This window comes from Microcebus murinus, chromosome 8 (assembly GCF_040939455.1).
Source record: "Microcebus murinus isolate Inina chromosome 8, M.murinus_Inina_mat1.0, whole genome shotgun sequence".
Lineage (NCBI taxonomy): Eukaryota > Metazoa > Chordata > Mammalia > Primates > Cheirogaleidae > Microcebus > Microcebus murinus.
In genome coordinates, this window is record NC_134111.1 from 91,533,048 (window position 1) to 91,560,753 (window position 27,706).

The 27,706-nt window shown below is 38.5% G+C and overlaps 1 protein-coding gene across 2 annotated transcripts in view; it reads right to left on the reverse strand.

Annotated features, from left to right (window-relative positions):
• The window catches only part of EPHA4 (EPH receptor A4), a 136,560-nt gene that overhangs the window by 10,545 nt on the left and 98,309 nt on the right, over positions 1–27,706 (reverse strand). For both annotated transcript variants that reach the window (XM_012741936.2, XM_012741937.2), the window contains exons 6-14: positions 22,376–22,500; positions 21,125–21,284; positions 19,816–19,927; positions 11,493–11,551; positions 9,489–9,602; positions 8,813–8,998; positions 4,913–4,974; positions 4,251–4,460; positions 1,942–2,091 (exon numbers count right to left, since the gene is read on the reverse strand). In XM_012741936.2, coding sequence (XP_012597390.2) covers positions 1,942–2,091; positions 4,251–4,460; positions 4,913–4,974; positions 8,813–8,998; positions 9,489–9,602; positions 11,493–11,551; positions 19,816–19,927; positions 21,125–21,284; positions 22,376–22,500 — 1,178 coding nt within the window. The remainder of the gene's footprint in view (positions 1–1,941; positions 2,092–4,250; positions 4,461–4,912; positions 4,975–8,812; positions 8,999–9,488; positions 9,603–11,492; positions 11,552–19,815; positions 19,928–21,124; positions 21,285–22,375; positions 22,501–27,706) is intronic.

Genomic DNA, 27,706 nt, shown 5'->3' on the forward strand with positions numbered 1-27,706 from the left:
AATCCATGAGAACACAAGCAACACTGGGCTGACGCCAGGGTGGCACGATTCCTTACACCCCTCAGACTGCCTAATACTCTTTCAGAAGCTGCCTATCTACTGCCAGCTTGGAAGACGACTGGGGGTTAACAAAGCATATTTTCTCAGTTTACCGCTGAATATTTGGGGGAGGGGCAGAGGATGAAAACAAACAAAAAACTTGCTAAATCTGACATATTTTCAACAGTTACTTTCACTCCATTTACCATATGCCAAAAATGAATTCTACTCAGGAAAGTAATTCTCCCAATACATTTCCTATTGATTCGTGTTCTACACAGAATCCAACACAGAGACAAATGATGGATCAATATTATTTGTGATTGAGAAATAGCTTCAGATGCTTCCTCATGGATAAAGCAAGACAACAGAAAGTTTAAAACCACAAAATTGGTTTGTATATATGGACACTGTAAAAATTACACGTCTGAAAATATTTAGGGTGAGAAAACTTACACCTTTAGATACTCTGCTTTTATGAACATTTGGCTACGACTCTCAACTGAAGTAAAGGAGAGCTTACGTATCAAATAATTACGGTAAATGGGTAAATACGTGCGCGGCTTGCTCATTTAGGTTATTGGTCCCTCTGAGAGTCTCTAACCTGAATCCAAATGTTGCTACAAGAAGCTACTTGAAGGTGTATGCGTAGCATAATCACATTAGACAATAGATTACACACAATTCACCTCTGCCGTCTTATTCCAGCCTGTAATTATCTATTACTTAAGTTAGCGGCTGTCTTTCTCCCCATCTGCTGTGAATCTTCCTTTATAATTTACAGATAATACATTGTCAACACTACTATTTCCTTTAATCTGGGGAAAAGGGATTTCCTTTGGCCACACTAGACATGGAGTACATTAGTTTTTCTATTGTCCTGCACATTCTTTTATTGATAAGGCAAACTGCATCCTACTTCTTAAGTACACCTGATTCTTCCTTGAACTGTCAAGGCTTTGCAAATACCTGTTGTTCAGGAGGACAAGGCAGATGGTTAGGTAACGAGAGAATTTTTGAAAAGAAGACTTTCCAATATATAATTCTAATGGATAAACTGAATATCATGCATTTGTCAACACTCTCTGATAATGTTTTAGCTCACACATAAGAAAATCAGGAATGTTCAAAAAGTATAGGTGGCCATTTAATTTGGATATGATTTCCAATCCTTCCAGAACTAACTGAAACTTTTCCAAAATTAGCTGAAATGTGTTCTAGGAAGATCCCTTGATCTAGAGAGCTTTTTTTTTTTTGGTTTTGGTTTGTTTTGTTTTGTTCTTTCTCACTGGAGATGTTTGTAATTAAATTCTATTACTCTGGAATCTTATTAGTGTCATTATTGAATGCTTTTCTGAAATTGCAGGCATCATGGATACTCCCTTACGATGTAGTCCAGATGGTACATTTAAAGGGATGTGCATAATTTACAAAGGGTCATTTAGTGAAGCTTTATTTTAGAGTCCTCAAGGGGCAAGCTCTAATTACAACTATGCCAGCTTTAAAATATTCACTAGTTTTCTTTCAATAAACTTTTCATGTCAATTTTATCACATGTGAACTTCTTTTCTTCATAATTTTCCCATTTTGTTAAAATACAAAGTTTAATTTTCAGTATGATTTTGAAAGCTCACCAAGTAAAAATACTATTCCATATTGTTTATCCACCAATCAATGCATCTATCTATGCCCCATACTATGTACTATGTAGGCCATCTAATTTTGGTCCTTGAAATCTATGGTCATTGTTGGTTACAATGTTGAACTAGACTACTAGACACAGTACTAAGAACCTTGAATTCAATGTGTCATTTCAAACCCAGCTGTTGCTCCATCATACAATGATACAGAACTTCCTGGATCTCAATTTAGATACATATATTTCTGAATATAGAGACTTACGTCTTGATTCGACATATCCCAGTAGGGTCTCTCTCCATACGACATCACTTCCCACATAACGATTCCATAGCTCCATACATCACTTGCTGATGTGAATTTACGATAGGCAATTGCCTCTGGCGCAGTCCACCGGATAGGAATCTTGCCACCCTGTGAACATTTGAGTCATAAGTTATTCCCTAAGTACATAACTACTGTGCCATTTTAGATTCTGAACATAGTTACTGCTTGCCAAGCAGGACAACAGCAATTGTGAGATAGCTCTCGAAACAATAATAAGAGACTTGTTTATCTTAACTAAAGTCTTCTAGATTGAGACAGTTCTCCTCATATGTTTTCTTTAGTCATAGGGAAGTGAATAAGTAATATGTCCAATTTTAAAAGCCAATCTATTATCTGATCTCTGTGAAGGCAATATTGTAGAAGAGAGAGAATCTCAGGGTTTACAAAGTACATATATTTTACATGGTATATCAATGGATATGTAGCTGACATTCTTATTGGATTCTCTCTCCAGCAGTACAAAGGAAGGCAATACTTAATACTGCTTCAGAAATAAAGAATGAAGGGATTTAAATATAAATATTTATATCCATCATAATGTCTACCTACTCTATATAACAAGAGAAACATGCCCAGTACAGCTAGAATTATGCTAAATAGGTCCTTAAACGTAGTCAAATAATATCAGATACTAGAGCTATTACTGATTTTAATGAAGTAAAGGCAGGATTTTGGTTCTTATTTAATTTTTAAAAACCTGAAAAAATGGTATAGTAATTGAACACTACCCAGGGAAAGTTTAACATGCACTTTTTTTATTTTGGCCTCAAATGTCTTTTGTTTGTCTATACTTACGTGCAAGGTATTTTTAATCAATTTTCAAATTTCCTAAGGTTCCATCTGGGGAAATTAATTCAACTCAAATTTAGACTCTTGAGCTGTCCAAATAGTCATCATTTCAAAGTTTTCTTTGCTTTTATTAGGTAGGGCTAGTACACAGGATAATAAATGGTACTGGAAATTGCTTTGATATACTGCAGTATACTCTAAAAACCCAATGCATTACATCCATACTGTTACAGACAGAAGGACACTTGTACTGCCTTCTGCCTTTGAAAAATATTTGGCTAAGGTTTTATCTATGTAAATGTATGATTCTAGAAGGCTCCTTTAACTTTCCTCTCTCTAACATCCAGGAAAAAAATAAAAGATCTTCAACATTCACAAAGATATATTCTTTTCTAAATAAATGGACTTGGAACTTAAAAGAGGATATGTTTAAGAATAAAACTTAGAGCCAAAGAAATAGAATATTACCCAAAAACCTCAACACCACCCCCAATCAAAAAACCCCTTGGTTTTTTGCATCTGCAATCCCAAGCATTGGGATTGCAGATGCAAAACTGTGAGTGTTAATGGGGGAAAATGGCTGGTGACTGTCTGCTTCATGTTGGTTTTAACAGTGTCAGCCTTAATGGCCAATAACTGTTTTATGATTCTGTGTTTACTCCATTAGTATTTTATATTCAGATTGTCAAGCTAAGATAGCATAGCCATTAGCTGTATATTGAAAACTCTTAACTGTGCTAATCCCTGCTTATCTACCTGGAGTAAAATGAATGCCATTAGATACTGGAAAACCTTGCATAGCATACGTGTTTTATAAATCCTGATATGCATTCTCAGATTTGGTAGCCAACCAACTAGAAACACTGCTATGTCTTGTTTAGAATAAGGATTTTTTAAAGAATAGGAAAGAGCCAAATAGAAAATCTAAAACAGAAAGGAAGGAAGGAAGGCAAGCTTAAGTGTATGTGTGTGTGTGTGTGTGTGTGTGTGTATATATATATATATATATATATATATATATATATATATACATATATATATACATATATATATTTAAAAAATATAATAAGTGAAACTGCCTCCTGATTTTCTCAGTAATTGATCATCTGTTGTGTAAATTACCCTTGATACTTGCTTCTCATTTAGCTCATTCTTTTTTTTTTTAAGACATGCTCTTATTGTTCATTAGCACTTTGCCCAAAAAAATGTAGAAGGGAAGATAATTCATTTTGCTTCTAGTCTGTGGTTTTATAATACGGTCACATATGTAGAGTCAGCTTCAAAATCCCTCTTTTTTTGGAAACAGGATTTAAACAGGGGGTGTGGGAATAGGAAGAGGCTCTAAAGGATGAGAAAACTTAAAAACTTTTAAAAAGCAGAAAGGGCTTCAAGATCAAAGTGAGAAGAAAGGAACAGTTTCATCAGCATGAAATCCAGAGGTCACAAATCATCCTTACCCTGGTAGTGTAAGCTGCTTCCGGATCATCCTCGAGCACTCGGGACATGCCAAAATCAGACACTTTGCAGACCAAGTTGCTATTAACCAGGATGTTCCGTGCAGCCAGATCACGATGCACATAGCTCATATCAGATAAATACTTCATTCCGGACCCGATGCCACGAAGCATGCCCACCAGCTGAATGACTGTAAATCTGCCATCATTCTTCTGCAGAGGGAAGGAGTAAGGAACTGTCCTATTAGTGTTGGGCCAAATTAATTATCACCATGCATTTATTACTTGAATCTTTTTTGATATCTGTATCCGGTATGCAATGAAACTCAACATTATTTCCGGGCCTTTCTGACCAAAGTCACTAATTCACTAGTAGAGTGTACTCTCGAAGCTGGGTTTGCTTCCTGTGATAGATGGAAATTATCCAACTGTAATGAATCTATGGCTCAAACAGCTCCACGATTCAAGAATAAATCAAATACTACCCTCAATGAACATGGATTATTTAATAGCCTTAAAAATCACATAATTCTCCATTTCTCCTCTTTCTTCCTTCGCCCCACTAAAAAGGTCTATGAATACCACCAAACAGAAGGGATACAAGGAATCTGCTACAGTTTTCTAAACACCAACATTCTTGGGTTTAATATAAAGTAGTCACGTACCCTGAGGAATGCATCCAAGGAGCCATTCTCCATGTACTCTGTTATGATCATTACTGGTTTACCTAGAATTTTCAGAAAGAAAAACACAAACCCTTGATGAGCACTGCAGTTAATGAGATAAAAATGGGCTGCGCACAATTTTACTGCCAAGACACCTGTCTTGTGCGATCTAATTTAATTAAAACAAGCCAAGCTTATGCCTCAGCTGTGGGGAGCTAGGAATGAAATATTAAAAGGAGGAGTAGGTTTAAGTCCCATCTGGAAGGTTAACCCTTTGGGTGGCTTGTTGACAAGGTCTTTAACTAAAGTGGCCTCTGGTGTCTAGGGAGCACATGAATGGATAATTGCTCTTTCAAGCAAAGGGGAAAACGATAAATGGGAAGGCCTGTTTAAACAAGAAAAAATCTTTAGCATAATTAATTTATTTTGTCCCCAGAAGAGCCACTTGTGCTATGCTAAAGAAGTCAATGGACAGAGAAACTTTTTTCTTTATTTAGAGAAACCCAAGTTTCAGGGAGCAGTAGCTGTGCTGGATATTTCATTAGACACATCTTAAAAGTCAAGCATGCACAACATAAACTGAAAAACTTCTTCCCCCTAGTGTCGCTCAGGTCAGGGCTGTATCCTTTCTCTTCCCCTTTCCTTATATATGAATAAATTTGTTCTATTTGCTTCCTTCAACTATGCACTTCAATAAACAAACAAAAAAACCAAAACTATCACGGACAAGGTTCAGTGAATTATTTCATCTAAGACAGGAATTTAGTACTAGAACAATCTTGTTCCCCTCTCCCTGTTTTTAGAAATCAAAATGATTTTAAGGTCTGGGAGGAGTGGGGTAGAAACAATATTTTTATTTCACTTTAGTTCTCTTTCTGAGGACCTTAGGAAATAAAGTGATTCTTCAGTTTCTTAATCGTTGACGACGGACTCAAGGTCTGAAATTCCTTCTTTCTAAAGGGTATTATTGGGGGACGGAGGGTGGCAATCCTCAATTTTTCTACTAAGGAAAAGGTTAAAGAGTAAAGAGTCTGTAAAAGATTCTCTTGGAAGAAAATAAAATGTCTGTTCGATACATCAAAAATATTCACACTTTTATTGCCCCACTTGTTTGGTCTTAGACATGCAGTCAGGAAAACAGGCTGAGATGTTTCACTGCTAAAAAGAACTCATAATTATTCTAAACTAATACATTTTCCAATCAGAGACCCTGTCAGCTTATAATTTCTGGAGTGTGGAAAGGGGAAATATCTTCACTTTAAAGGCAACAATTTTGAAGAGCAGAAGTTTTTAATTTTAATGAAGTCCAATTTATCAATTTGTTCTTTGATTGTGTTTTTGATGTTGCATCTTAGAAATCTTTTGGAGGCAAACATTCTGTACTAGAAAACAATACCATGGAGATTTTATTTTCAAGGGAGGAATGAAAACTGGCAAAGTAGGAATGTTGGTGCAGACCAAAGGATGGATAAAACCACTTCCAGTCCTTCCCCGTGGCTGGAGAGGGTGATCCCTGGACATCTTTGGATCTTCCATCAGTGGAAATAGGAAGCGCTTAGTTCTCAGATTCATTCACCCTCTACATCTGCAACCACAGTCTTCTGACAGAACAAATACATCTAAATGAGTTTTAATCAACCTGCCTCCATCAAAAGATCCTTTGTCAACTAATGAGAAAGGGCAGCCTCTCTTGGCCATCCATTAACACCTACTTCCATTTCACTGGATTCCTCCAGAGCGGTGGAGAAGAGAGCAGAGGATCTAAAAGAGTCGGGTAGTGGGGAGAATTTATGGTCCTCCTGTCAATTTTGAAAAGTTACTCAAGTAACTGCTGGTAATGAATTCACACTCTTCCATTCTACCCTTTCACCCTCGCACCTCCCTAGTCCCGCTCTTGGCACCATCTTCCCAATTTGTCTGCATTCCTTCCTTCTGTTTATTAAAAGTATCCATTTGTCAGAATCTTTTATGAGCTCTGCAAGAGGAGTACAGATGAATGTCTCCATAAGCAGAGTGGCTTGTAAAATGGGCCTGGGCCGGGCCTATGGGCAGAGGGGGTTCCTTCCCTGCAACAGGCAGGGATGCAGTGGGGAGGGCCGGGGAGGGGGAAGGGGATCTGCTTGGGTGGAAATGTTAAATCATTTTAATTCAGTGACAACTGCATTATGCAAATGCATCCAGTCGTTTATAACAGTTACAGCTGTAATAGCTACGGGTTTTAGAGGCGCGGTGGGACTTTAATACAAAGATCCCCTGTTTCTTCTCTCTTCTGCAGAGGTGCTATGAAAATCACTGTCTGCGGCAGGAAAAACACCCTAAGCTGAACAGAGCCTCCTTTTTAGAAAATGGACCTGCAAAAGTGTTTAAAGGGAATGTTATCTTTTAATTAAAGTAGTGAAGGGCTCTGGGCAGCCCTGAAGGCCATAGGCAACAGAAAAATATCCTGTCTGTAAAACTAATCTTAAAAAGCAAATAGAGCTATTCTATGCTAATTATAGCCTTCACCTTAGGCAGAAAATTATATGTCCTTAACACCAAGGTGCTTTTTTGTGAAAGATTCCTAAGATGGAGAAAGATGCACTTCTTAAGACATAATAACATTAGTGAACACTTAAGAGGTTTTTTTTTTTTTGTAATTTGCTATTTTGCTAACCAATCTAAATATTCTATTTCATTCCAAAGTAACCTTATAAGACAAGTTCTATTTTTAATCTCCATTTTACAGAATGGAAAACTGAACCAGAAAAGGTTGAGCAACTAGTTAAGGTCATGTGATTTAGTATTACAGCAGTAGAGCCAGTAGGCAGGTCTTCAAAGGCCAATGGTCCCCAAAGTGTGACCCCGGGGCCTAAGGCACTGGCTTACCCTGCGGTGAGCCCTTTAGAAATGCCACCTGCTGAATCAAACCTCTGGGAATGGGGCTTGGAAAACTGTCTTAATAAAGTTTTCCAGAAGATTCTTATATATGCTTAAGTTTGGGGACCTCTAAACTAAACTTTCACTTAAACTTGTTAGGAACCTCCTCATTGTCTCTTCCTAACGATTTTGTACCTTGGGTCCTACTAGCTGTCTGCTTAGACTTAAGATGGAAGATGCTTTACACAGACACCTCAGATCAAATAAGAGAGGCCTTGGCCTTCCAGGAGACCTAGCCCCAGGCTTACACGATCCCTGACTTGTAGTAACTGTAGCAGGTACTATGGCTTCTGGAACACAGCCACGTCACACAGTGACTCCTCGAGCTGCCCTGTCCAAGTGGCACTTTATGAGTTGGTCTTAGCCAACTTTACAGATGCATTCAGGGTTTGCTGCACAAATGCATCTGTTGAGCTGTGTCGTATTTTAACTCAGGCATGGTTCACAAGCTCAACGAATGCTAATGGACTAAAGAAAGTTCAACCAGGTGTTAACGTACATAGGTGCTGAACTGCAACAGCCATAAATCAGGCAGAGCAGACAAGCAAATCCCCCAAAATAATAAAGATTCCCAAGATTCACTCCCTGCATCTGGATTTGAAGCTTCTAGTACAAGGTGTGGCGAGGTTTTGTTGTGCTTTATATGAAAAGTACTTAAAATTTATTTTGCCTACCATCTGCTTGTGCCTACCCTGTGACAACCAGTTTGGCCTAGCAAAGGTTTGAAAGATGGCATGGCATACCAAAAATCTGCAATATTAATTTCCCTAAAATCCCACACAAGCTGCCTTGGAGATAGGGTATCCGCCGAAACCATAGACCCATTTAGAGCTGACTACAAGATTAATGACTTGTCCTGCGCTGATTTCCTCCTATTAGCAATCAGTGGGTCTGCTCCATCTGTCATTTCCCTGGAAAGAAAATGTGTGTTTAATTTTCCCCGTAACTTCTAAGTTGGCTTTGTAAAGGGAGTGACCCACGTACATTTCGTGACAACGCCTTCCAAGTGAATGATGTTTGGGTGGTCAAACTGTCCCATGATGCTGGCTTCACTCAGGAAGTCTCTCCTCTGTTTGTCGGTATAACCAGCCTTCAGAGTCTTGATGGCCACACAGATCTCTCTCTTGCCAGGCACTTTGAGACGCCCACTGCATACTTCACCAAATTCACCTTTGGGAGAGAAAAGAAATCTACAATGGACCAAAAACACATTCAAGATGAAAGGGTAACAGGTAACATTTGTTGAGTGCTGGGTACATGCCAGGCTCTGTGCTAGTGCTTTCCATGGACTATTCCACTTAATCCTTCCCACAACCCTGAGGTAGGTGCTGTCATTAGCTCCATTTTATCAGAGACAACTAAGGCTTAATGAAGAAACCTGCCTAAAGTCCTAGACATAAGACATAGAGTGAAAATTTTGAATGCAATCAGTCCGACTTCAGATCGCACATGCTTATTCATTAAGTTTTTTCCTAAGAATAAAATCAAATTTTGCCCCAGAGTCCTTTATAGCACACCACATTTTATACTTCAAATAAGGGAATTTCATGTATACAGATATTTACATATATGCGTATACATATACTACACTCATACACATATATATTTAACATCTACCAAGAAAATAGACTCATTCACATATAGACAATCAGATACTTACCAACTCCTATAACTTTTTCAATCTTAATGCAGGATGCGTCGATTTCTTTGGCAAATTCTCTAACTGCTTGGTTGGGATCTTCATAAGTAAAGGGATCCACGTAAGTTCTAACACCTAAGTAATAAAGATGGGATAGGTTGGCTGAACACTTCTCAGGAACCACTAATAAACATAAGTGATCTGGGTCTAAAAATACTGACCACCAGAAAAGTTGGGTTGGCTGCACAGTCTTGACATAGGAAAATAGTTAAATTCTCACTCTGGTTTTCATTAGTGGGTAAACAAAGAGTTGTTAGCTACTGAGAAGGCTGCAGCTCTACTGACTTCCTGGAATGTCTTCACACTTCAAGGACAAGATTTTAAAAACAACCCATCCCATAAAGAAAAAGAGAGTCTCTGCAAGGAAATCTGGAATGTGTCAGCTGAACACTATTGTCCCAAGCATTGCTCATAGCTCCTTTGTCCTTGTACTAAGTAACCACTTTCAGCTATCCTCCATGAGCAAAGATAATAGTAACGTTTTTTTTTTTTTTTTCTATTGGCCCTGTCTACATGGTGTCACATTTTGCCCAGCATCTGGACCAATTAAATATGTGACTGGATTAACAAACTGTGATTAAACCAAGGTTATTATGGACAAGAGGAATAATATAAGCCAGTTGATTTTGGAATACAGACTCTCTATTGGACCTCCAACTCTACTGTGTTTTGGAAAGAAGGTGTTACAAGCGAAGATATCCAAGTTCACCTGTAAGCTTCACTGGCGATAACTGTTGAAACCTAATTGTGAACAGTTTGTCCACCAGGAGTGTCATTCAAACATACCTCATACTCACTTGCAAACTACATTCAGAATATGAGTTCTGAGCCAGCCCAGTGACAGACATTTGGGCCCAGAGGAAGAAGACGTTATTAGAGTTTTCTCCTGCATTTGTACCTTTTTCTCCCAGAGCTCCTGGGGCACAGGAAAACGGAGAGAATGTAGGACACCAACTGGCCCAGTCCCTCTAATTTCCCAAGCCTGTCAGTCTTGTCCTCATCTCAGTATCTGCTGTTAGGAATAACCTACTTAAATCAGCATTTTCTTGCTATTTATTTTTAATGCGTCGTTTTTGTTTTTAAACCCATATACCATCTCAAAACTTAAAAATATGCTTTAAGAAAGGAAACAAGGTAAACAAATGGAAAGTTGTCAGACAGTCCATAGCCCCCATCAATTTCTACACTCTAGCCAAGAAAATCTTTCTCAAGATAATTCTCCTTTCTCCCAGACTCTGTCTTCCTTCCACTTCCCTGCACTAATGTGAGTGACTAGCAGCATGTGTCTATTTAAATGCACATAAGTTAAAATTAAATTAATTTTAAAAATCACTTCCTCATTCGCATTAGCACATGTGGCTATTGGCTAAAGTATTGGACGGTAAAGATCTAGGACGTCTTCATCTCTGAAAGTTCTATTGGATGTTGCTCCTGGTCAGTCATCAGACTGTCCAGTTAAAAGTCTTCAAATCTTGCTTAAAGCATTCGAGTGCCACTTTCAATTTATTCTTTGAACCCATTTGGAACACGAAAGTAACTAAAATCCACTAAAATATTATTGACAGTCACAAATTCTATGCTACATACAGCTGTTCTTGGGGAAGTAGTAATTATTCTTCAATTTCTTATTCTTTACCTCCCCACACATTTTTAGTTTCTATGAGAAGAATTACCTGTTAAATCTTGCTACCCAGCTATAAGAATAAGCCAGCTAGACTAAGGCTTTTTCAGGGTTGAGGATAAAATAATGAAAAGGAAGAATCTAAAGGAATTTGCTCACTCACCCCTCATCTCTAATCTCATTTGAAATAATCCAGAATCACTTATTTTACTTTGATACCCTTGAAGTACATTATTTGAATAAAGAATATGTAACATAATATTAATATCCATATTAATGTTATTTAGATCTTTCTAAACTAGAAAATATGAGACCTACTCTAAAATTTAATCTAATTATTTTACCTTGATTCAAATGTTTCTCTTCATCCGCTTCTTGTTTTGCTTTACTGTATTTACTCCGTCTGTTAAAAAATGTTTTTAAAAAGGAAAATTATTTTCCTCCAACACAAGAGCTATAACACAAGCCATGGGACAAGTTCTTTACTACCATAATGTAAGTCAGGCAGATACGCTATGCACATTTCAAGATAAGAAACTAAAACTTACAAAAGGTGAAATATTAATAACAGAGGTAAAGAATTTGTCACCTGGGTGGTGAGTCATGGTTTCAGGCCCAAGCACTCATAGTCCAGAGTTTCTGCTCTTGACCACAATTTTAAACCGAGGTGTCTTACAATAAATAAAGCAAATATCTCACAATTATAATTTCAAGTTCTCAGAGGAAAGTTATCTTATTAAAAGATAAGTTTATTGGGTAATTTATCCATACACACACACACACACACACACACATTTAATGAAAATAAGTTCCCATGGATAATTCTGGATCAGTCAAATGGTAACAGTGTTCAGTATGTGATGGGTAATAGTAAGTCCTGTTGCTATAAAACCGTGATAGCCACTACCACAAAACTCATTCTCATAACACATGATATTCTTGAAACAACAGTCTTGTGGTTACTGGTTTCAATGGCTGCACACAAATTTCTAAATTATTAATAAAAATTTAGAAAGTAAATATTTGCTTTGTACTGGATTACATTCCTTATGATTTTGTAAAAAAAATCTAGTAAGAGCAAAAATGAGAAGTTTTTGTTTGCTTTATCTAATTCTCTTTCAATAAAATGGTGTATGAGCTCAAAGTTGGCATTCTGCTCCTGTGTCTTATTAGAGTGGTATCTGGCTCTGGTATAAAACTTTGGGAATTAGAAATCTTTAGTACATATAAATCTGGAATCAGGGATACATACACATACACACACACATCTATTAGTTATATAAACAGGAAAATCAACTCAAGCTTTGGGAATTAAAAATCTTGAATATATATAATTCTTGAATCAGGAGAATATATATTACTTAAAAGAATTAGAGAATCAATTCAGTTGATATTACAGCTAAGCTTAAGAAGTTAAGACCAAATTAGTGAATAAAATGTATATATTTATGTTTCTGTGAAAAATGTAAAATCTATAATCATCTTGTTATCTTAGAGCTTCAATGGCAAGTTAAGCCAAGGCTCTTACAGAAGAGGAAACTGAGGCTCTGGGGTGAGACAAGATTTCCCCAAGGCCACAGAGTACCTTGGCAGTGTGGTCAGAATCTGACACTGTAACTCCTGAACTCTGAATAGTTAGAAAGCCCAGAGGACCACGTAAAAACGAAAACAACAGAAACCCACAGGAGCCATGCAGCACAACTAGGGTCATGTGTTCAAAGCTTCCCTCCCACATTCCTCTCCTAATTGTCAGCAGCGTAGGAACCAGGCAATCAGACCCTCAGAGCCCGCAGATGTTTCTCTGTGTGGATAATTCCCTTGCAAGTAATAATACCTTGCACTTTTACACTGCATTTAACTTTTCAACGTGTTCTCATCAAATGTATGATCTCCTCCCTGAACTGTTTGCAAAGCACGAAACAGCTTAGCAAAACAAGAGACCCCGGTTAATACAGTTAACTGTGAAGTGTGTATTTCAGGCCCAAATCATAGCTTGCATTTTCCTTTGCATTTAATTTTTTAAAGAGTCTATTATTTAATGGCATCTTCACAATAACTCAATGAAAGCAATCAGGTGGTCAGACACAGACTCACTTTCATTGTGCAGATGGGGACGCAGAGCCAGAGGGGCAAATGATTCACACACATGCTTTCTTAGCAAGTACAGGATTATGGGAGACTTAATCCAGCCCACAACTTCGCAGTGACTCTCATAATGTAGATTAGTTACACAAGGATACCCAATGAGAGTTAATTATAAGTAATATTACATTTTATATCGGTAAATCCACTTAAATTGAATTCAACTACTCTTAACTCCATTGCTTCATCAAAGATATTAAACAGGTTTAAATGCCCTGAAACTAAACAGCTTTCTATAAAACACAGAGTCCTCTGCAATCCTGTTCCCTCAAACCCCCCTTTCTCCCCTCTTTTAAAAGAAATGTAAGAGTGTTAGGTCAGGGATTGCTAAAATAACATTTTATGTCAGGAAGATGCCATTGCTGGGTCCCCAGGGTGTGATAGGGTCCTGCCAGCCTGAGAGATTGTGTCTTATCAGAGCTCCTAAAAGCATTATCTAAAATTACAAGCATATCTTTTAAACCACTTAAGATCTAGAATACTGATTGGAATTTTTTTTTTCTTTAAAGAAGGAAAAAAAAAATGCATAGAGCTAGAGAGCTTTGGTGCCCACTTTAAATTGTCAGTGAGTTAGTAAAAAATGTGGCACACGCCATAGAAACACGTGGCCTGAAGCTGCCCAGGAGTGTGGTTATCTGTTTGACATCAAGCACATTCATTGAATATGTGCAAAGCCAGAGGAAATACAAAATGGCAGGGGTCGTTAATTACCAGGCTGACACGCCCATCCCTGCCTCGGACCTCTAAACACAGGAGGAGGAATTAAATTAGTGGCAAAGGGGTATATTTAAAGATGCTTCTTTACTTGGAGTGTTATTTGGAGAACACCCTCCAAGAGTTCAGGGAATGCTGAAAAAGAAACATGAGGATTACCGTTCAAAGGCTAATTGTAGCCTATTTGCTTTTTAATAATACCTTGAAAACAAAAATGCCTATGTCCCTCTCTACCTTTGCCACCTGATGGCCCTTTTTCCTTGGCTCAGGGTAGGACAATGTGGCCTCTTATTGTCCCAAGAATGAAAGCCCATTGAAGCTCACTAATGGGTCAGCGGGCCCGGAGGAAACTGCACAGCCTGAAGAAGTGCAAACTCTAAATTAACATGGGAGGCAGATCACCTGAATGGCCGAAGGAAATCTTTGTTGAAGATTTTCTAATTATGGAGACGTGGACAAGCTGATTAGAAAGGGGAAGAAAGCGGGGTGGTTTGTTAGCAAATGTTCCAGAAGGAAACACAACTTTTCAGTTAACTGTAGTAGTTATAGAAAAAGGCAGGTGAAACTTTGAAGGAGTGTGAGCTGAGCCCTCCCCAGGTCCAAGGGACATGGTAATAAAGGTATTAACCCACATTGTTGGGGAACAGCAGGAGCCCTCCCAACCCAGGGTCCTTGCTGGCACCTTGACTATTCAATAAAACAAACAGAATAGAGATGAGGGAGCCTAGCAGGGGCGCAGCATAAACCTGCTTTTATTAAAGTACGAACTTCCCTGATTAAGTGGACAGATTTGATTGATGTGGTTCACTGTTCTGAAGCTAATTAGTAAAAGGTAAGTAATTATTCAGCTGAAGTGCATATTAAAGAAGATAAAGCCATGTAATGACTAGCATGGCTTCAAGAGGACCCTTCCCAGTGCTGAAACGGCATCACCCGCGAAGATTCATAGAAGCCATCCTTCTTTTTCCCCTTCCTTAAGCTGTCATTGTTCTTGCACCAAATGATGTCTAAATGTTCTTCATGAGCAACATTTTGAAGTGGTTGGAATTGAACCATATGATTGCATGCAAGTTGTTTAGAAATGTTCCCGAGGTACCATCTGCCCCCTAATTGTGTGAATTTACATGACTTCATCAGAGCCGATTTAGGCTACCATTTAAGCGTATTCATTCTTATGTGATCGTAATATTCCATGGAAGAAAATTAGAGCACCAGGGGAGACAGATACAGGCTGAACAATAACTGTTATAGCATTATGTGAACTCTTAGCTCCAAAGTGCAAAATCTTCACTTTCAATAAGAAGACAAAACAAAGTTGCAAACTCTGACTATATGTTGCGCATTAGACTTGCACATTAATTCAACAAATCTTACCAACATCACTAAGAGACTCTTGAAATTTTGGTTCGGTAGAACTGCCAATGTCAGCTTTTTATGTAGGTCAATTTTTTACAGTTAAGAAGATGTTAAAATAATATATCTATGTCAATATTGGCAGTTAGGAGAGCTGGACTCCTGTCCTGATCAGTCAACTAACTAGCTGTGAGATCTTGGTTTATTTCATTGTTTAACCTCTGCAGGCCTCCAATACCTAATAGCAAATTCTGCCATAGCCACTTCATTTTTTTCTTAAAATCAATTCACTTCCTTTTTTTATTCAGATAAAAGGGCAGACTTTATAACATTACCATATAAAAACCCAGTATCACTACTAATCATTAGAAAGGATAAAAGCAGCCTATGCCCTACGATCAGTAATTAATACTTTCTCTTAACCACCAAAGTTTTCTTTAAGAAATAGGGACTCTTATTGTATTCTAGTCCTTAAAATTGTTTCTTATATTTGAACAATGAAGTACAATTTGGGGAAAACACATTAGCTTAAAACAATCTGAACTGATACTAGTTTGGGCTGGTTTTGAAGGTAACCTAATGAAATCATTAATATAAAAGGGGAGGGGACGTCAGAGAAATTTAACACAGATTTAATCATTACTACTGAAGGTTATAACCTTATAATTGCATTTTATGATGTCATTGTTAACAGTCTTTTTGAACATCACTTTAAAAAGCAATAAAGAAAGTGGTTATACTGCAGAGATCACAAATATATAAATATATACAATGAAGAAATGGTGCCTTACTGCTAAAAGAATGTGTACATGTGATTTGGAATGAAATTTCTAGGGACAGTATCACATAGGAACAAGAAGTGTCACAGTTTAAAACAACCTGGAAAACAGGTACAATTATGTATTCTGAGAAGCTGATAGAATTTTGAAATTATAACTTGAGTGATCAGGAACACAGATCAAAGATGCCTATAAATATTATAAATTAATTTGCTTAATATAATGTGGATGGAAAGAACATACAATATGTCTAAAATCAAGGTACTTTGTATAATGTCTAATTTTAAGTATATAAATAAAATTTATAAATTTAATAGTTTGATTCTTTCACCAAGATCCCCAAATGCTTACATGTTCAAGTTGGCCACAAAAAAAAAAAAGTGGATATTCTCACTAAAAAACTGGAGATTATTCTGGCTTGCAGTAGGCTCAGTCTTCTCAGTATGAATGAAATATGTACAATGAAATAAATGAAATGAGTGCTATAAAAAATACTAGCAAGATACCAACAGTGAGCCTGAGGCTGTTTCCTCTTTCTTAAATAACAAATTAGCACCAAACAGATTTTCTCTTCGAGGTCATCCAAAGGACTGAAACTTTCCTCACTCTGTGAGTCCCTGCCCAAAGACTTCTTTAAAAATCTCACATGCTACCAGCAGTGTGGGATTCAGTTCAAGTGGACCCCTATAAAGGATTTATTTTTAACATTTTTTCTGGTATCAAAATTTTGTGGATCTGAGAAGCAAGAAGCAGCCCCACCAGCAAAGGACATGACTCCAGTTTTACAGGTTAGGGGGTTTAATCTGTTGCTTTCTCATATTGCTGGCTGAAGTCTGGCAAGATCATTTCAAGGGTACCATTTACTGCCTTTCATTTGTACTAAAAGCCTGGGCCAGGCTTTAGTCTACACTACCTGTCTCCTCTCCGTTCACCTGTTCTTGTCCCATTTAAACATTTGTAGTCCCAGATAACAGGGCAGACAACCTGCGTGAGGAGAAGAATTGGCTGAGTGTGCACGAGCCACTCCAAGCCTGTCAGCTACCTGGCTCCAGGCGGCCTTTCCCATGACAGCTTTATGGCCGACACTAAAGAAGAATCAATATAAGGGCAAGGGGTTGACATTTCATTTTCTAAAAAGTGATCCATTGAGGACCAATCACCAAGCACTGTTTATCAGCCTTGGGAAGTGACATTTTTTTTTTAATGGGGGAGAGGGACAGGAATCATCGCTGGGTAACTCGACAGGCTCAATTCTCTAAGGTGGGGACTCATAATTGGAAATCCGATGCATCCTGCTATCAATCCTGCCTTATATAATAAAGTGATCAATAAAAGCAGAGAGGAAATTAAGTCATCAAACATGAGGATGCGATTTTCTATTGTCACGGCTTTTAATAAACTTGTCTCTTTGCATTACATTTTCACGTGGTTTTCCTTTCTTTTTGTCAAAGGCAATGTTTTAAGCAGAACGTCCAAAAGAAACTTATAATAAGGTAACTTATTTCTGATTACTTGAGTTTGACGGCTATATTTAGGACCACTTAAAACAAAAACAAAAAAATCTAAATGAAAGAGGGGCTACAACTAGAGAATGTTTCTAACCAACATCAAAGAGATGGTCAAGACACAGATAAGACCCATTTTCTGCAAAGAAATGTTTTGAGCATCACATTGTGCTTCATTTTTCATCAAATACTTTTGAGGTGGAGGCAATTCACAAAACTTATTAATGTGTCTATACACTGTAAAAATTATAGAGACAGAAATATGTAAAACTAAAAGGTCATGTAATTTCTACATACTCCCTCATCCTGCTCCCTGTCCCCACTATCAGATGGATATATCCTAGTGCTTATAGTTCCCCAAGTATATGGCATGTATACATACACAACAGTAAGTGGCAATGCACAAGAAAGAGGGTCATCTTGATTAGCTCCCAAAATCAAATGCCAGGGAAGGAAAGAACACTGGGGAGTGAAATTCTATTCAGGTCAAGTTGAAGTTTCCAAAGGTAGAGGTATACTGCTGTTTAGGCTACAGAGGGCATATCAATGTTTATATGTATGTTTTTGTGAGTGTGTATTACAGCAACAGGGATGAGTATTTACTGTGGATTTAACTTCTTCAAGATAGAACTCACTGCTCTAATCAAACACCTATTTATAGATTTTGCACCAAAAAGAATAAACACAATGACAAATACAGATGTCTGGGCAGAATGTGGAGTTGTTCTACACTGTGTTGTTATTAGCGTGAACATAATTGGTCCCTATATACCAGGACACTTTGGAGAGTGAGGGTGTGGGCACGACATTAAGAAATACATGTAACAACTGGGACCATCCAGGCAAACTAGATTATATGGTCATCACCCTAATTATAATGCATGTCAGAGTGAAGTAAAAGCATGGTGACTTGCCCAGGCCAATGAAAACAGCCAAAGGCACTGTTGTGACATTGGTGAGATCATGGACGGGCAGAGAGCGACAATGGAACAGACGCTGTTCTGAGAGCCAAGCATGGCCGCCGGTGGGGCCAGTAGTAGTGGCGCTACCTGTCACCACTGGAACCTAAGGACCCTGGACAAGCCCTACATCTTCCTGGTGTCACTTTCCTCTTCTATGACATGAAAATCTTTCGATTTAAGAGGATCATCGAGACATCCCCAGGGTCTGCCCTTTTTCACCAAAAGCCCCATCTTGTGAAACAGTTGATGGTATACCGGGGCGAAGGTCAGGAAGGAGGAAGATTCTCACACACAGAAAACAGAGAAGGTACAGATGTGGGCAACAGGGGATTATTCTTCCGGAGCCTCTGGGCAGTGTGGACAAGCAAATTTACTCCATTCATGGATTAATAAAAAAAAAAAAAACTAGCAAATGGAGGCAACAACAAGAAAAACTGATCCAAAAGAATATGCGGCCAAGCTGCTGTTATTTCTTTCTCCTTTTCATATTATTTTTTAAGGATCAGGTTATATAGTTAGGGGCTCATAGAATAAGCAGTCTGTGGTTTCAGATTCATTCCCAAGAGCAATGCCATGCCCACAGTCTACTCTGTGGATGTTGTCTGGAAAAGTTGATCCCCTTTCCCGAGGGAAGATGGTTCGTGTAGTACCTATTTTTGCTTTAGTTACCATTATTATTAACCAATGTCATGTTGAAACACCTACTGTGTCCTGCATTATCTATTTTGCCTATCAGAATTCTTCTGTCAATAACTGTTCAAGGCAAATAATGAATATCCCTATTTTATAAAAGAGAAATAAGGACTCAGATAGATTATATAATGATACCTGGCAAATGGCAGAGCTCAAATTTTGGGCCCGGCTCTTCTTGCCTTTAGCAGTAAGCCCAGGCTTCAGAGAGGGATAAAGGTAACACCTTACAGCTTAGAGGATCTAGAAAGCTCGCATTGGCTTGCTGTTCAGTTTGGTTTCCTGGAATTAGTTGGGTCTTTCTGGAACTCTCAGCAGTGAGGACTGTCACCAGGGTACAGGTGGCAGCTTTGGTAGGGACGTAGGAGGAAGATCAAAGCAACCAGGAAGGAGCTTAGGATGCAAAGGCCATGTTTATGATGCTCATCAAAAGCCTTAGCTTTATGCAGGGGAGACAAAAAGAAAAAAAAAAGGGGGGGGGGAATGGGAGGGGCAGTGCAGTTGAGCGGCTTCAGTGCTTACCTCCGGCTGATGACAAAAGCTGCGATGAGAATGACCACTAGCACCACACTGCCGGAGACAGAAACCAGAAGGACCGTGGAGTTGGCCCCATCTCCAATGATCCGGGAAGGCACTGGGAATGACAGTTACACAGGGGTCACCTTCAGGAAAGTACTGAGAGGTAGAACTTCTGAATGGGTGACAATTTTCAACTTTGTGAAGTCATTCAGAATGCTCACAGCCTCTCTGGCCCTTCGTTAAGTATTCATGCAACAGCATTTTCTAAGACAGCTTTAATGAGACAAAGACATTCTTTTTATAATTGTATGAAGAACTTCAAACAGAAGACTCATTAAATCCCATGGCAAACATAATTCGTTGTTTTTTTTCTTTTTTCCCTTTCTAGCCCCATCCTAACATTAAACATAACGATCAAATGCATTCCTCACTGAGAAAGACACTTGGACATTTCAGAAAGGACAGTAGTTTTTAATGTACATGCTTCCTCCATAGCTATCAAAAACCTGCCTGTTCTTGCCCAACTCAAAAGCTGCTTCCTCCTGGGAGCCTTCCTGGATAATCTCTTAGGACATCAATCTGCTTCAGACTCAACACTACTTTCTCTTCTGCTTTTTGTCTCATTTTTATGTTATTTAATAATTTGTGAACAAAATTACTTTATGATACTGAGAATTCTACCCTTCCATCTCCTCATTAAGTAGACCCCATTTTGGTTTGTTCATTAAGGGGACGGAGATGACTTATGCAAACTTCTTGTCCATGGGCACGCCCCTCTATAAACATTTTGACTTAACAACCAGCTGATTCAACTCACAATGCTGACATGTTTGATACACTTGTCCAAAGGAGCTTTAAAAACAAAACAAAACAAAACAAAAAACTGACTTGATTTAAGCAGATTCCTAGAAATAAGCAGAAAGAAAAATAGTTTTGGCCCCTTCTTTAGTGTTCTCAGGGAGAAAGCTCCCTATCTCAATACAGGGTAGCTATACAACCCTCAATTAGTCAATTTAGTAATCCCATTTTTCATGGTTTATAAAAGGCTCAAAATAAGGGGGAAAATAGGCAACATTTTTCATTCTTATGAAAAGATAGATCAGATATTATTATGAAAAATGCTTTTCCCTAAGTAGCATGAAATTGTCTGAGTTGCAGACATTGGCTATCCTATTTCAACCAACATTCATTGCAGCAGAACGTCTGCCTAGCCAAGAATTACGTACAGCTCCTTAGATTTCAGCATAATGGGATTCACCCTGTACTATGCACAGAGCCTCAGAACTCGTTGAGTCTGTGTGGTCCTTGTTACCTGTGTTAGTTGTGACCTCCAAAGGCTCACTGAAGTCCCCGTAGCCAGCCGCCGTCCTTGCTCGCACGTGGAAAACATAGGAAGTCAGGGGGTTCAGGCCTTTGATATCCGTGTTCCTGGCAGCTGTCCGAACTATACGATAGCTTCGCTCATTCTGATCCTATATTATGAGAAGATAAAATCAGAGAGAGTGGCAAAATAAATCCTCTGCTTACTTTGGGCACAATATTAAAGGAGCTGAGCTAGTCCACTCAGAAGCTGAAAGTCAATGGAGATTGATAAACTCTCTAAAGCCTATATTCTCTGGAATGTTATAAGTACTGTTGTTACTTCTTACATATTGAAAGAAATGTGGAGTTCAGATACGATTGTGGTTGATGCTGACCACATCCAGATCTTTATTCATAATCTTTTATGAAAAGAACAGTAGATGATGGTTGGTGGCTTTTCTAGTTCCACATCCAACAATTTAAAAGAAATAACTGTAAGAAGGTCCCTTGTCTTTTTCTATCTTCTATCTAGAAAATGTCAAAAATGTTGTAATCTGGTTTCAATGAAAAAATCCTATCCCTTTTTTTTGCTTTTAATAAGAAAGCCAATAAGTGATTATCTTTAAAAAGAAAGCGAAGACAATTGTTCATTTTCTAGACAACCTTGAATGCAAATAGCTCTCTTTAGAATTCTGTCCTTTAAGAGAGAGACAAGTTATTTGTAAAAATAATGCCTTTCTATAACTTTAAGAGGTTGAAGAATGTAATTTTCCTTCCCCAATTTTCTATTAAAAGTCATCAAAACCCACACCTTTATTCTGAATAGCAGTGATCTACTTAAACAGATCATTATTTCAACTTTTAGGAGTCACTCTCCCTGATAGAAGGCTCATAGATTAGAGCTTCTTAGCTATCTTGATTTCTATTACTAGAAAGAAAAATATAGTTATATTAGAACACAATGTATTATTTTCTATTTTTCAAGATAACTAACTAGATAATAAATATTATAATCAGACTTAATTGAGAAGCAAAATGTGTTTGGTTTTGGGATTCGCTGGTATTTTACAATTTATAACTGGCCAACACCTAAACAAAAGGGAAGGAGGCAGGGAGAGAGGGAGGGGAAGAAGGAAAGATGGAGAGACAGAAGGAAGGAAGGAAGGAAGGAAGGAAGGAAGGAAGGAAGGAAGGAAGGAAGGAAGGAAGGAAGGAAGGAAGGAAGGAAGGAAAGAAGAAACCTTGTTTATTTAAGTCATACCTTCTCATAATACTTGACTTCATACTCCAAGATGACCCCATTGGGCCGATCTGGTTCCAACCAAGCCAGTGCCACACTGTATCTTGTGACTTCTTTAGCCTGGACCAAAGCAATGGAGGATGGTGCTATCAGGGAAAACAAAAGACAAAAGACATTTTACTTTAGGAAAAAGAAAAATGTTTTTGGTGGTATCAGTCAATAATTTCATCTTATTTAAGAAAAGTGAGAAGGATTGTTTTGTCTTCTTCCCAACCACTCTACTCTTCTCCAGTACAAAAGCATACCATTTTTAATCATTCTATCCAATATTTTTTTGTACACAGTTTGCCTTAAAAATATGACATCTAATGTATAACCCTGGTAGGTCCACAGGCCTACTGTATCATTTCCGCATCACCTAGAGCCATTCCTTATAAAAGCCTGTAGGTATAGAGAGGGCTGTCTCGTTTTGACCTTTTGCAAACCATGTCAGCCTTTGGAAGACTTCTTTTCATCTCATCCTACCTCCGAGTATTATGAGAGTCATCTTACTTGTCTGTATTTTTATATAAACAAGAGGATCTGCAAGTCTTCCATGAGTACCATAAGAAATACAGGAAGGCAAAAACAATTGATATACTTTCCAATATAAATAAAAGTACTGCTTAATTACGGTAAGATTTTTCGGTTTGAACACAACCATGCAAACAATGAATAGCACAAATAAAGCAATGATGGTCTCCCAGGACACATGTGGTGCTTTACAACTATTTTATAGGAGTTGACATGTGGCTTTTTCCTGTTGAGTAGTAAACCTTCCTCTTTCCACTGAGAAGGACACAAAAGCAACCCTCTTCTGGGCATATTACTGGAGGTGGGGAGAGGAGCATGCTTGAGATTTATAAACCCAGGCTGCCTAACGCTTGCTTCTCCGCTGTGGTGGCTGCATCTCCAGCCAGCTGCCATCAAGCTCTGGTGACAGACAATGGCTGGTACAAATGTGCAATCTCCAGGGAAAAGAGAGAGCATTCATGAAATCCTTAATCTTATCTAACAAAGGTGGCCTGTAGAACCAGAGATTATCGGGTCTTCTTAAATCCAATGAATATCATTTTTTTCTTCCCAAACTGTGGAAATATGTGACAAAAACCATCAAAAAAATGGCCACTGAGGAAGAACAAATGGATGTTGGGTTATCTTTCTGCCCTTCCCCAATACACACATGACTACCAACTCCTAACTTAGAAGGAAAAGAAGAGAAAGGAAAATAAATTGCCACTGAAAATAGAATGGGAAAGCTCCAAACCTGCTTGACCATATCTGATGGGCACGCTAATGGCAGAGAGACCAACCAGACACACGACAGTCACAGAAGGGAGCCTTACAGCTGAATCCAGTCCACGGGGACTGTCTCCTGGAGGTGGGTATTTGACAGCCTGGCTCCCTGTTAGGGATGCCTGGAGATGGTAACACACAACAACACACCCTCCCTATTTTTCTGTCTTTCTCTCAACCCCAAAGCTATTCCAGATTGGATCTCAGGCATACACACGAGGGAAAGACACAGTGGATACACATGTCCTCCATCAAAGGCAATCCCAAGGTTGGTGACACCAAACTGAGTGAACAAAGCTGCATGCAGCGGACATATGGAAGCCACTGAACCTCTGAGGGAAATGAAAAACGGAAATGGGCTCATTACTTGCATTAAGGCTCCCCCACACACACACACACATACATACACAGTTTCTCTCTCTCTTTTCTTTATTGGTTGACACAGACCCATCGCCCAGCAACGTGCAAGGAGCAACTTTCCTAAATCTAGAGGCAGCAAGGAGGCTTAGAGAACTGCCTGGCTGTGAAAAGTCATTTCACTCCAGGTAATAAATATACTGCCTAACAAAGCACTTTGGCGTGGCCCTCCATAAAAGCGCCTCTTTAAACTCTGATGTTCAGGATTGGGAAATGAAACAGAAAAGTGAAGTCATTAGAAGGAAAGCGGGAGGGAACAAAAATCATAAAATGATAAAACGAACTTTCTTTCGGAGATGGTCTGTGTCAGGTCCCGACAATCGCCAGATTCCTGGGGGAGGAATCGCTGCCTGCCCTCGGAGTGCACTGAGGCTCTCTCTGGTTGGGTTATTACCAAAGTGCTGCATGTGGGAAGCGAATCTGATTTCTATTTTAGAAGTTTGAGCAGCAGCGTTCCTGCGACCATTCAAAGAGAATATGAACCCCACTAAGATGCTCAAAAAATGTCAAGTAGGGAGTTAGCAATACAATCATATTAAATAATAGCATATTTCTAAGTCAGCCCTACTTGGAAAAATGATATGCACAAATGTAAAAACAAACTAGTGGAGTGTACCTTGACTCCGCTGTCATAAAAATGGAGGAAAATGAATGATAAAAAGAGAAAAATAAGTAAGAGACAAGGATTGTCTGAAAATATTAACAGAATGCTATGCTTAGGACAATCAGAAAACTGCTAAGTTGACATTTGTCTTCAGGATCTACTACATAAATAAATGCCACCAGGGAAAAGTAGAATACATAGATATAATTCACAAAAAGTATTACGCTGTGTGGCTGTAAAGTCCGAATTCTTTACTGAACAGATGTTCTTTGGAAGAGCATGTTATCAGGGCACAGTGACAAAAGCAATCCATGACCAAGTGAGGTTAGGAAAGGTACCTAAAACACGCAAATGCATTGTGCTGTGATGTGGCAGTCACTCCCCACCCTCGAAGGAGAGCTTCTTACCCTCTCTTGCTTCTTACCAGTTTGAACAGCAATTTGAAATAAGCTGGGTTTTGCCATACTGCCACTTTGGAAAGGAGGCAACTTGGATGTCCTCCACATCATAAGCCGTATAAGGGCACTTGCCTCACCTTTTCTACCCGGTTTCCAAAACAGCCTCCAGCTCTACATCTGGAAGCCATCACCCCACTCTGTGTGCCTGCCTGTGGATCAGTTCCCTAGACGAGGCACTTGCCAATGGCATGTTCAATCTTTCTTCCACCCCAGTGGCTCCCAAGCATCAGACTTCCATGCCATACATTTGCTGCCACATCCCTCTGCAACTTGTAAGAAGATTAAGGAATAGTTTTTCTTTAATAAATGCAGTATTTTTAACTTCAACAGTTATACTGGAAAAGCACTTTCCCATTAGCTGGTATCAATGAAACCCTGTGATCACTCACAAATAATGGTAAGTAACCATAAAAAATCAATATAATATGTAAATGAACAATGTTATCAATGTTCACTGGACAGTCTCATCTCTCCAAGCTTTGTTTAAAAAGAGAGGTTAGCTAGTGTTAGAGAAGCAAAACCCTTTGCTTCTCTAACCAACTTGAGATTCTGGCCTTTTAGTGCTCAGAATTACTAAGAGAGAATTGAAAATAACCTAACTTACACACAGGGCGGTTCAGAATTATGTAACATCCCATCTGTGTTTTCCCTCAAATCATCTCTGATGCCACCACCAGTATTGTTTACACACTTTAGTAAACAATGCCCAACCCAACTCCATTTAGAAATGTCTTGGATTCTGAATCGCTATACCCCAGGGCCTTTGCCCTTTGCTAACAGAATTAGAAGAAGAGTTAAGGCCGGGCGTGGTGGCTCACGCCTGTAATCCTAGCACTCTGGGAGGCCGAGGTGGGCAGATTGCTCCAGGTCAGGAGTTCGAAACCAGCCTGAGCAAGACCCCGTCTCTACTAAAAATAGAAAGAAATTAATTGACCAACTAAAAAATATATATACAAAAAATTAGCCGGGCATGGTGGTGCATGCCTGTAGTCCCAGCTACTTGGGAGGCTGAGGCAGGAGGATCACTTGAGCCAGGAGATTGAGGTTGCTGTGAGCTAGCCTGACGCCACGGCACTCACTCTAGCCTGGGCAACAAAGTGAGACTCTGTCTCAAAAAAAAAAAAAAAAAAAGAAAGAAGAGTTAATGGAACAATAAAATAACATACTGAATGTTTCCCCTAAATATATATGGTTCAGTAGGAGATTTGACCAATCAATGTCTTAGTTCAAAAGAGGGTTCCTAATCATAGCAGGAATTTTGGTCAGCATAAAATGACCAAGCAGGAAAAAGGTCCTCAGTTGCTGCTCAGTTCTTTGCCTTGCATTCTGAAACCTTGTAGAGATAAGGTTCTTCTTCAGTATTGACTCATCCACTGAGACATATACTTCATGAGCATCTATGGAAAAAAGCCAAGATGGGGAACAGGAAAGTAAGGCCCAGTAGAATATAATCTTTGGTATCCGATTAAGTACCATCTTATACTTTAGCCTCCCCTTAACTGAAAAAAAAAAAAAAAACAAAGGTGAGAACATTTTTACAATAGTCTTACAGAGACTATACTTTCTAATGTTAACTCAGAGGACCCATTTTTCTAGAATTCAAGAGGAGAATTCTAGCTAGCTAGCACTAGTTCCTGCTAGCACTTTTTAAATTCAAATTCTCTAATAGCAGTGTAAGAGATGTACACTGCTATTACATGTACACAGAAGTAAGAGATGGTGAAACCCTTCCTCATCATATCTGTAAACACTCAACAGCTAGGGGCTGATATACACATCCTCACTAAGAGACAAGATGAGCTGTAGATTGAAAAGCATTCCTATCTACTCACAGACTGACTTCCTAAAGGGAATGTTTGTCTTAGGACAGTTTTGTGCCCCTGGACAAAAGAAAGCATTCTTTATTGGTTAGAATGCAGATACAATATATAGTAAGGTGAGCTGTCATGCTAGTTGACAGCAGTATGGTTAGAGAAAGAAGATGGAGATAAAAATCACAAAGGTGAGCACTACTAAAGGGTAGTTTTTTTTTAAAAAAAAAGATAAGGATTTAATTCAGTTAAGTCCTTACTTTTAAAACTTTTGAAGCATAATTTCCAATGACCGATGTCAGTTTTCCTGTTCTGAGATTTCTGTACCTGAGACCATCTTTTCCTCTTATTCCCAAGGAGATTTCTGCAGTTTTTAATTCAAAATATGGCCTTCATTTCTTTTTTGATTACAAATCATACTGACATATCCACTAAACGGTGCTCAATAAATTTGTCAAATGAATAAAAGTGAATGTTAAAATTGACATAAAAATTCTTTGCAAACAGTACAAAGTTTTCTAAATATAGAGTACCAGAAGTGAGCCATCCTGAAAACAACTTTCCATCGTCACCTGTTTCAGATGACCTTTCATGGGTTTGCTTTTGCTATTTAGGTTAAGACATTGACAATTGGAGATGAGGCAAATGATGGATCTAATTATAAATGGAGTCTCTGTTTCTAAAGTATATGTGATGCTTCTGAACATTTTTCAAACACACACAGGCT